The 11,537-nt window shown below is 40.3% G+C and overlaps 1 protein-coding gene across 5 annotated transcripts in view; it reads left to right on the top strand.

The window, feature by feature from the left end:
* Positions 1 to 341: 341 nt before the first annotated feature.
* Positions 342 to 11,537, top strand: part of SMG1 (SMG1 nonsense mediated mRNA decay associated PI3K related kinase) — a 95,679-nt gene continuing 84,483 nt past the window's right edge. For 4 of the 5 annotated variants that reach the window (XM_065924416.1, XM_065924415.1, XM_065924417.1 and 1 more), the window contains exon 1: positions 342 to 834. In XM_065924416.1, coding sequence (XP_065780488.1) covers positions 749 to 834 — 86 coding nt within the window. In that variant the 5' untranslated portion in view covers positions 342 to 748. Of the gene's footprint in view, positions 835 to 1,144; positions 1,165 to 11,537 lie in introns of those variants that run through there. The other variant, XM_065924418.1, reaches the window with a different exon arrangement.

Below are 11,537 nucleotides of genomic sequence, written 5' to 3'. Positions count from 1 at the left end.
GTGGATGTATGCACGCGCGCCCCCTCGCTCCCCCCACCCCCTCAAGGGCACCGCAGCTCTAGACTGGTTGCCGGCTTACACCTGACTGCCCGGCCCTCAGGGGGTCAGGTGCTTCCCCGGGCGTAAGTGGAAGGGTGTGCGTGTGGGGGTGGTGGCGAAGATCCCCTCTCCCGTGATCCCCCGCGGCGGGGCTGGACTTCGGCGCGGTCCGCGGAGAGCAGCGACTAGCGCAGGCAGTCGGAGGACAGTCGGCTCAGTGCGCCGGCCCCGCCCCAGGCCCCGCCCTTCTGATCTGGCCCCGCCCCTGCCCTGGACCGGCGGGCACCGGCACCGCCCCTCTTTCCCAGGATGCCGTGCGGCAGCGGCGGCGCGGCGGGCGGAGCCGGGAGGCGGGGAAGCCGTGGCTGTGTGAGCGTGGGGCGCCGTCGCCACCGCCTCCTCCTCACTGTCCTCCTCCTCCTGGGCCCGGGCGTCGCGGGCCGCGGACGGCCCTGGAAGAGAAGTCGCCTCCCCTTCCTCCGCCTCCCTCGCGCCGCGGCACTCCCGCCTCCTCGTCCTGCGCTGCGGGCTCAGGCGGAACCCGGAACGGCCGTCCGCCTCCCCCGCCCTCCGCCGCCTCCTCCTCCTGCTGCTGCTCGGCTTCCTCCTCAGCCCCGGGCCGGAGCGGAGTGTCGGCGGCGGCCGGTTTGGGCGGCGACTCGCGCTTCTTCGGGCGGCGGCGCTTGGCCATGTCGTGTCGGGGAAGGTAATGAGCCGCAGAGCCCCGGGGTCTCGGCTGAGCAGTGGCGGCGGCGGCACCAAATACCCGCGGAGCTGGAATGACTGGCAACCCAGGTAGGTGAGCCGGCGCCCAGCCCGCCGCCGCGACCTCGGGCCCCTCCTCGGGCGGGCCGAGGCCTAGGACCGCCGGGGTGGGAGGCGCGGCCTAGGCTCTCCACACCCCCCGCACCCCCCCCCCCCCGCACCGAAAACCGGGCGCGGCTTCCTGGGTCCCCTCCCGCCCCGGTCGGGAGAGGAAGGCCGCTGGGAGGCGAGGCCTAAATGCCTCCCCTTTCCCTGCGCTTCAGTCCGGGGGCTGGAGTCGAGAACCCGGGACCCCGGGAGAAGGCACTTGCCTAGGAATTGGGTTCAGGAGGGTGAAGGAAGGGGGACCAGGTTGTGGGGGTGAGTTGACTTACTACCTTTCCCTCAAGTTGGGCGTTGAGTTTGAGGGATCCTGAGAGTATTGGATCCTCTCTGTTTATCCATTAACTTCCCTGATCTCTCACCCGCTCAGCCCCCACGTGAAAGATTTTTCCTTAACAGCGATCTCTATTGTGACACCCACCCCCCCCACGTGTTAATCTTAAAACACACACACACACACAACCCAACACTCCCGAGTCTTTACTCTGACAACAGGGTAGTTGTGGAGCGTGAGACGTGATTGTGACTGTGTTAATGGGGACCGACCGACCCTGGTACTGAAGAGTGAAGTGCAGGGGCAGTTATTTGGGCGGAGAGCAGTTCATACCTGGACACTTGAGCGGACACTCGTTTACAGGAGTAGAGAATTTGTTTTCAGAAAGGTTTGGGGCCTAGTTGGAAGTGAATATTTGGAAAATCGACTGTTTTTTGTTTTTTTTCCCTGTTTTTTTTTTGGCCTCTCCACGCTGGTTGCAGGATCCCAGCTGCTCTACTAGGCATCGAACCTGGGCCTGGGTAGCGAAAGCCGGGAATCCTCACCACTAGGCCACGAGGGAACTCCTTGAGGAGCATTGACTTAAAAAAAAAAAAAGTAATTTTCATGTCTTTCTGACTAATCATGGGCCAGTTGTACCTTATTTAGGACTGATTTATTCTTACCTCTCTTACTGAATAAGTGCTTGTAATAGACTATTGGAACTTCGCCCAGTGCCTGGAAGAACTCCCTAAATGTATGTAATATTTTAGGGTCAGTTGATTCACTGTGCTCTCATATTTTGAAGCACACGTGTGTTATGATTACCCAGAAACTAGGCAGATAAATGTTAGACACACACGTTGTTGGGATGACTTTTGCTTCTTAATGGTACGTGTAATTCCAGCAGTGTTTGGAAATTCGTAAGATGTTAGAATGTAGCACTTAAGACTTGATAGAAAAATAAAAATAATCTTTTGGTTAATGAGTGGTACACATCTTATTCTGCTTAATATGCCTTTCCAAATCCTGTGTCTGTTGAGAACAGGTGACTTTAAAAGTTAATACTTGAGCCTAGAATTGAGATGTTAAATAGTTAAACAAGTTTGGAAAGCATAGTTTTACTCTTCCTTTGCCACTTAGGGTTTGTGCATGCTTCACATAAAATCAGTTAACTAGTTTTTTTTTTTTTTTTAAATCTGTAATTGACATTCTTAGTTGTTTTATATGCTTGTTGTAATGTGTAAATTTAATTTTTTTTCCACCTGTTGACTACATGATAAATGAGCATGATTTGACATTTGAGAGGTCTTTGACAGATTTTCCATTATTTTTCAGTACTGTGGTCAGCATATGTAAAAGAATGAACATAGTATCCCTTTAGAGGACTAAATAAAGTGCCATTTACAAATAGCCCTAGAGTTTCTGGAAAAGAATAAATTGTAGCTTGTGGCTCTGAATAAATGCAGTAGCATAGTTAAAGCTATGGGTTGAGATCACTGGGCTTCATTTGACTGGTATGAAGCAGGGTGGCTTATATAGTTATGGAATATATACATGGGTTATTAATTTTATTCATATTTTCTTCTTTTAAATACTTTATATCTTGGCTGTATGTTGGGTAGGCTGTGTATTCTTTGAAGCTGTGCTCTGTTACAAAGTCTCAGAACTTACTGCCTAGGTAACAGTTGATTCTTGTTTAGTTCCCCACTCCTTTGCAACCCCAGGGACTGTATCCATTCCATGCCAGGTTATTCTGTCCATTGGATTTCCCAGGCAAGAATACTGGGGTGGGTTGCCGTTTCCTTTTCCAAGGGATCTTCCTGAACAAACCCGTGTCTCCTGTATTGGCGGACAGATTTTTTTTTTTTTTTTTTAACCTCTGAGACACCTTGAGAGCCCATGAATTGATTAGGATGTTGGAAATACTTGACTTTTTCAGAGGAGAGAACAGAAAAATACTGACAATATACCATAGCAAAACTTGATTTCTTTGCACGATTGCCTAGTTGTTTTGTTAAATAGCCAAAAAAAAAAAAAAAAAAAAAAACCCAACTCAGGTGTTTGCCAAGTCATAAATTTTCATGAGTTAAATTTGGGGTTGTTGTTATTCTGTTCCCTCTTCACTTTAGGAAGGTGACAGACTCCAGTTAACTGAGAGAATGGAGCTCAATTTCCTGCTTGTTTAAATGGGGGTTCGTTTCTCTCAGCACCTTCAAATGCAAGCAGATTCCTTATGGTTCGTCAGAATCATTTTGGTTTAAAAAAGTTATTTGCCTTTCTGTGCCAGTCTTCCTGATTTTTTTGGTTCTCTTTCCCTTAATTTAGGCTTCTTAAAAAGCAGGATTTTAAAAAGGCGACTTTTGGTTGGTTTCTTTTCAGTGTTTGTCAGTCTGGAAACTGACTGTTGAGTTAGTGATGGCCACACATGATACTTCATACATGTTGACAGGAAGTGTTCCAGGTGGCTGAGTAGACTTGTGTCATGTGGCAACAGAGCAAGCCCACCTTTGCTAAAAGCATACATCTTAGCAGAAAGCATTTTTATAGCTGTGGCTTATAGGCTCATTTACTGTACTCTTCTTTAACATTTAGGAAGGATTAGGCAAATGAGTGGTCTTACTGCCCCTGACCAGTCTCTCCTTTTCTTGACTTTATTTTGAAAAGTAATCTTCTAAGTATACCAGTCAAGATAGAGATCAGAATGATTTGTTTAAAAATTAAGTGTATATAGGACTTTTCTCATGGTTCAGTGGTTAAGACTCTGGGCTTCCACTGCAGGGAACATGGGTTCCATCTCTGGTCAGGGAACTTAAGATCCTGCATACCTTGCGGTACAGCCAGGAAAAAAAAAATTCAGTGTATAATTACATTGTTCATTTTAATACTCCAGATGATAAGATTAATTTGACATTGGAGTCAAATATAGATTAGTTCAACAAATAAGAGGAAGCATTCAGGTCAACCCAAAACACATAATTTTACTTCCACACTTGGGAGTCTTAAGACTTTATTTAACAAATATATATTGGTGTCTTACTGTGCTCAAACTTAAGATCTTTCTACAGTTCTAACAAGATGAAACTGTATATTAAAAACAGCTTCCACTTTTGGTAAAATGTAGACAGATTGAAGTTCTCACAGTACAAATACCTTTATTCTCTATTGTCACAGACCAGAAGATAGGAAAGAGGCGTGTGAAGATGGAAAAGCCAAAAACTAGTATGTCTGGCATTGTGAGAAGCTGGATTTTTGATACTAGAGTTGTCTGTTTCAGCCTTTTATGAACCTGTACTGTCGGATATCCATAGATGCATAATATGGTGAAGTACATTTTACAACTATAAATAGAGCTTTAGTTGGACAGAATTTAAAGATTGCCATTTCAGTACCACATTTTTTCAAGGACATTAAGGAGCTTCAGAGATTATGTATGGGTGTTTAATTTAGGGGAAAAGTTTATTTTTTCATTATAGAATAAAATATATTCCTTATGAAATAATTGTATCTTTAAACTGAACCCTTCCCCCTCTTCTTTTTTGGTTCTTTTTTAAGATGGGAGTATAACTGAAGGGTTTTTTAAATATTAAGAGACAGAGACTGAAATATTCTAATTCAATGACAATATTCTACTTCAGAAAATAGAGATGCTGTAGGGATTTTTATAACTAATAGAGCCACTGTCATTAAGTAGGATGTTAGTTGGTATGGGAGATAAGAAAGCACTTTGTAAAAGGTAGAGCATTATGTGGATATTAATTGTGATATAATTCTTCATATAATTCTTTTTATATGTGATTTCCAGTTTAAAACCTGGAGAGTCAGAGGAGGGAAAGCTATACAGTTGAGTGGGGAATGGTGGGGCCATGAAATTCATCTGTTCTATTTTGTCAGTAAATTTGGAGGGGATCTCAAAAATAGAAGAAGGTAGGTAATGGCAAAATACAGGCTGTCTTTGGTTAAAAAAAAAAAAATTCCCAGATTGGTTAGAAGGATGGGGTATTTGTGAAATGTGATACAAATAAGAAATGAAGCTTAAGAGCTGGAGTAGGGCTATATTGTGGTTCTTGAATCATATTGGAAATGTGTTTGGAAAGACTTTAGGGAGCCGTTGAAGTTTTACCCGCATGGAAGTGGCATAATTGAGGATTGTTGGGGGGTGTGTGTGTGTAAGTGTAACCACAGTAGGAGGCAGTTGAACACTAGACAGACTGTTAAGGACCTGAATACTTTGTTTATAATTGATAGTTTAAATTCAGACAAAAGTATTCAGCTCAATGTATGGAATTTTCAAAAGCAAAAGCCCCTCATTTGTTATTTGGTGTTGATTGAGGATGATCACTAAAGTGATACAATTCAGTTCGGGTTAGGGCACTTACATTATATGGAATGATCATATACATAAAATGGAGTGTGGTTGATGTTTTTTGTGAACATTGAGTTCACAGCTTTTAAATTTAGGCTTCTTGCCTTCATTGCTTGGTACTTGCTTATTTGCATTTCTCTGCCCATCTTAATAATGAGACCTAAAGTAAGTCCCTGAGACCGTTTCCAGTGAACCTCCCTGTATGGATGCACACAAGCTGTCTTTTGTTTGGTATCTTTTCACCTTGTTTTTTTGGTTGCCTGTCTTTGGTTGTCTTAAAGTTTTCTTAAAATCCATTTTATGTTGGGGACTGCAAAGTAAAACATATTCTCTCTTGTATAGAGGTCTAACAGGGAAGATTGCAGACATTTTGTGATTTCACTCCTGTATGAAATACTCCAGCTTACTAATGTTCTTTTAATATAGAGTATAACCTTTTAAATTTTTATGGAGATATTTGTTTTTCTTCATTTTTAAAAAAATTGAGGTGTGATTGACGTACAGCATATTAGTTTCAGGTTTGTGTACATTTAAAAAATATATTTATTTGGCTGCATTGGGTCTTAGTTGTGGCATGCAGGATCTTCCTTGCATCATGCGTAATCTTTCATTGTGGCACATGGATTGTCTACTTGTAGCTCCTGGGCTCAGTAGTTGCAGGGTATGGGGCTCTCTAGTTGTGGCATGTTGACGTGGTTGCTCTGTGGCACCTGGGGTCTTAGTCACCTGTATTGTAAGGCAGAGTCTTAACCACTGGACCATATATGTTTTTATTATATTCTGCTCCGTCTTGTATTAGTTGATTGTACTTTTCCTCTCCTAGTTGAATTCTTTTTTGAGTTCTTCTTTTTTGAACTTGTTACTTTTTTGAGAAAAAATTTATCCGTGTGTAGATTCGGTGAATTTCACAAATGCATACACCTGTAACCATGACCCTGATCAAGATAGAGATACACAATGACTTTGCATCTGGATAACTTCCTTTCCCACTGCACCTTGTCCCACCCTCACCACCAGACCAAACCAAAACAGAACCTTGGCAGACTGTACACGTGGGTCTTGCCTTAAAGTTATTATAGAAAGGAAATCTACGGTTTCTGCAGATTGATAACCTTATCATCTCCAACATATTTCTGTTATTTCTCTTTTGCAATAGATAAACTTGGGATCTCTGAAGAGCTTTGTGAAAGTAGTTTCAGATGGATCTACTGTTAACCTTTTCAGGCATTTGAGTCCTGGACACAGAGGAGCTCTTCTAAGTTTGTTGGCTTAACTTATTCCTGTGAGGTCCAGGTTCCCAAACCTTTCTGTGCCCTCTTGCACCTGCTGTTGGTAGCTCTGTTTCTCGTGCTCTTTCTAATGTAAGCATTGTGCTTCTCTTAAGATCCTTACCCTGCCTCTGCCCTCTGTACTCCTTCTTTCCAAATCTTGCTACAGATCTACAGTGAAAGCTAACTGTGCTAGGCACTTCAATCTTTTTTTTTGTTCCCCCAACTAGTTTAAATCCCCAAGGGCTGAGTATGAGTTATTTTCTCTGCTGCTTCTGTGTACTTGCCCCAAAGCACTCCCCAGACTAATTTCTGCCTTATTTAGGGCCTTTGAATGTCCTGTTCTTGCGTGTAGCTACCGCATAGATTGTTCTTCTCAGAGTGCCTGACCTGGGTGTTGTCATGCTGTTTCAGCCTAATTGCCACCCCCTCAGTGAGAAGCAGCAGCCTTCTCTAATAACTTCTCTAATAATACTCACTATATGAGTTTTTTGTGTGTCTTCTCCATAATAGTTTCCCCTCTATATCCCTCCTTCCCTACTAGTGCATCAATAAATAGTAAATGCTCTAAATCTGAGTGTTCTTTCTCATCTAAATATGTGAAAATGGAATTCTGCAAGTTTAGTTTTGTGTTCAGAGTTCACTTCAGGGCTTAGAACACTGCTACTGTAGGAGACATTTTGAGGGAAACTGTTCCTCATACAATAGCCTGGTTAGCCTGAGGCAGCAACTTCATTAAGTTGATGGAACAAGTTCAAAGGGACAGTGTTCTAGTGGGCTGAGGTGGCCAGATCAAACCAGGGCCATGGAGTTTTATCCATCTTGAGGAGATGCTTTGCATATTTATTTATTAAAAAAGCATGTTTATTCATTCGGCTGTCCTGGATCTTAGTTGTCGCGTGTGGAATCTAGTACACCGGTCGGGTTGAACACGGGGCTCCTGCATTGGAAGTGCACTCTTAGCCACTGGACCACCAGAGAAGGCTCTGCTCATGTATTTCAAGTTAGTTTACACACTGCCAGTTTATCCCATATCTGTTGTATCTGTTTATACATTATTGAAATAGTCTAATCAGGAAAAAGTTAAGCACTGGGTAGAGCCTCTTTTGGCCTTCCATTAGAATGCCTGAGAAAACAAACCTCTTGCCAGTTGTATGCCTACTGATTGAGGAATGACTGTGAAACCCCCAAATTCCAAGATCTACAAGTTTCTTTCATAGTAATCTTCATACCCTTTGAAAAAAGGAGATTGTACCCCTGTTAGAAATCATTCCCTCAGAAGTTAATGTTGCTGTTCATAGTATGTCTGGAATCTCATGTTTATTATGTAAAAAACTTTTACAGACTTTCTGTGTTTATTAAAATCTTTTTCAAAAGAGGAGTTTCCAGGAAATTTCCTGGCAGTTCAGTGGTTAGGGGTCAGCTCTTTCACAGTTGGGGCTTGGGTTCGATCACTGGTAGGGGGAACTAAGATCCCACAAGCCTGGAGGCCAAAAAAAAAAAAAGGAGTTTCTGATATCAGAATTGTAATTTACTTTTTGGTATGGAGTTCCCTAAATTATGCTATATCTTTTTTTTAATTAGGAAAGGCATTACTTTTTTTTCCTTTTTAGTCAGTAAAGAACCTTAACAGTGCTCTTATAGGTCCACAAGAAAGTTATTGCCGGCTCTGCAGTGGCTGAATTATATGTATATTCATGCAGATTTAAAAAAAATGTTAAGCTTAGTATTTACTAGATATTTATTTTTGGGTGGTATCTATATTAATACCTTTCTGCTGATTAGTCAAGAGGCTTCAATAGTAAGCATGTCTTGGACTACATAGTGATATATTTTAGTTTTTTTCTCTGTATTTGACAGCAGTGACAACAATTTTATTTTTTACTGCTAAAGTTCTTTGAATTAAAAAGCCTCCCTCTTATTTAAATTTAATTGAAAAATTTTCCTTTTAGTATTTTAATCTGATTTTAAAAGATGTGGTCTATATGGTGTGTGTGTGTGATTGGAATTTTAACGTACAACTTGGAGTATTTAGTTCTTTGAAACAACTTATGACTCTTGCTATTTCTGTTTCTTGAAGGTCTTCATAGTTTATATTCCTGATAAAGAACCCTGGAATCCTGGTCTGAATTATGTCACTTTATTTCTAAGTCTCTTTGCTTTGATTCTAATGCTGAAATTTCAGACTCATTGCCCTAATGACAGACTGTATATTGACATCCTGAGATTTGTCAGAAATTAAGCAGAAAAATCTATTAATTTGAGGAAAGATGTCAGACTTTTTTCTGTCCTCTGTATAATGGGACTCCCTTCTGATTAGATGACTGAAAAGATTCAGAGATGATTGCCAGTATCACACAGTATGGTAAAGATGAATTAATATGTATTTAATCAGAAAGAAAGCACATCCTGGATTTTCTTTTCTAAAAAGATTGATTTTCTTGCTATCCTTATATTCTTTTGATAAATGTAAAGAAAAATGAAAATGGTTTCCCAAAAGTAAGGTAATGAAGCTTGGGATTTAGTGTCTTCATTAGTCTGGTTTGTAGAGAAATCTACCTTGAGACACCATTTGTGTTGTTTTTGTAGGACTTGAGTTAGACTTTTGACTGTTAGAAATGATTAATTGTCCTTATTTGAAATATTGAGATCATTTTAATATGTGGTATTTTGTTTCTTTTTTGGAAAATACTGGAATTAAAGATAAATTTGTGCTTAATAAAGATTGTGTCCTTTTATTTAGTTAAAGTGCCCTATCTTGTATAGCTTCTATAATGCTAGTATTCCCTGTGTTTTTATTGTAATCTCATTGAACATATAAAGCTTATATCAACAGTGCTCTTCTCCCCCCTCTTTTAGTCTATTTAAAAATCCACTTGTTGTCTTAGTACAGTTACATTGGAGGAGTTAAAAATAGAGGGAGAGTGTTTTAGATGCTTCTCTGAGATATATTTGTTTTTAAGAATGTGTGCATTTTTAGTTTTTTTTTTCTTTACACATATTTGTCTTGAGAGATTGGTGTCATGAAAACAGCAGTGTACTAAGCGTGAGAAGATAGAGGTCTTTTGTACTGACGTTACCAGCTGTCCCTCAGGAGGTAGTTCTTGCTTTTCCTAAAATAGGGTTGTGTGGGTTAAAGATAAAGTTTGGGAAATTACTTTCAAAACTATCAAGTGCTATACAAATGATACTTACGTTGCCACATTTGAATCAAATTAGGAATTTTAAAGAACATCCCTCTTTTATCTCTTCCTCAGAGAGTTTTAGAATTGACTACGCACATGTACCCTAGACTCAAGTTCAAATTTAATTTTTCTCTTCTAATACTCTTTAAGTACCACAATGTGTATATGTGTGTGTAGTTACTTATAAAAATTTCATAAAGGGCATTTATGTCAAGTCTCTCAGAGGATATGTGACTGGAAGCTCATATAATTGTTAAATTTGTTGTTTTTCTCTATATCTTATAAGTCACACTCTTAGAATTTGATACCAGTTGAAATTGTGGACCAGCAAAAATAATCTAATCTTCATGACATTCTTTATTGTAGGGAAGGTGCAGTGGAATTAAATACAGACGGGGTAGGCTAGAGGGTAGTTTGTACCTTGCTTAACTTTCATTATACACTTGGAATTTAAGAATTAGTTCTTATAAGAACATCAGTTGAATGCTGCATTGTGTTTGTCTCCCCTATTCTAATATGTATGTATGTTTGTTTTAAAGGGAGTGGGAAAATCATGGAATCATGGAAAGGGTTGCTCTGCCTGTGTAATAGGTTGAAGTATGTTTAATAAAAAAGAACCATATATATCATCTAAACATACAAATTAGTGAAATTTTGTATCATTATGTAATGTATATACTGTATCAAGCTATCATCAAATTTTGATACTGTTTTAAATTGTGGCACTGTAAATTTATTCAAAATGGATCAATGCTCTCTCCTAAGGAACTTCATATCTAGAAACTGCTTTTTTTCTTTTCATTGTAAGGTTTTTATTTTATACTACTTAAATCAACCGGATACATGTATGTTAAGTGTAAAATGTACTAGAAGGAAAAGATAGGGTTTGTATAGGCTTTTTGAGTTTGTATGGGCCTTTTGAGTTTAAAGTGGCTTAAGTGATGATTTTGAACTGTTTCATAGCTTTCTCAATGAGTTTATGGCTACTTGAAACACTTCAGTGTATTTCTGGCCACTGCTGAGCACAGGGGGAGCAGTGTTTCCTGGCTCTGGATTGCTGCTTACTAGTATGTTTCAGTAACTACCCCAAACTGACTTCATTTAATAAATATTTCTACACTTGAAAGAATAATGTGGCTTTTGTGAAAAGTATCTTCCTTTTCTAATTATTTGATTTAGGAGTCCATGTTTTTTGAGATATATCTATGAGACCTTATTTGTTTATGTTTAAGTAGGGGAGGATACTTAACACTCAGCATTCAAAAAGCTAAGAATATGGCATTCGGTCCCATCACTTCATGGCAAATAGATGGGGAAACAATGGAAACAGTGGCAGACTTTATTTTCTTGGGCTCCAGAATCACTGCAGATGGTGATTACAACCATGAAATTAAAAGACACTAGCTCCTTGGAAGAAAAGTTAGACGGCTTGGAAGACAAACCTAGACAGCATATTAAAAAGCAGAGACATTACTTTACCAACAAAGGTCCGTCTAGTCAGAGTTGTGGTTTTTCCAGTAGTCACGTGTGGATGTGAAGTTGGACCGTAAAGAAGGCTG

This window comes from Muntiacus reevesi, chromosome 2 (genome assembly GCF_963930625.1).
Source record: "Muntiacus reevesi chromosome 2, mMunRee1.1, whole genome shotgun sequence".
Classification (NCBI taxonomy): Eukaryota; Metazoa; Chordata; class Mammalia; order Artiodactyla; family Cervidae; genus Muntiacus; species Muntiacus reevesi.
The sequence above is the reverse complement of the archived record's forward strand: the minus strand, read 5'-3'. Positions and strand labels throughout refer to the sequence as shown.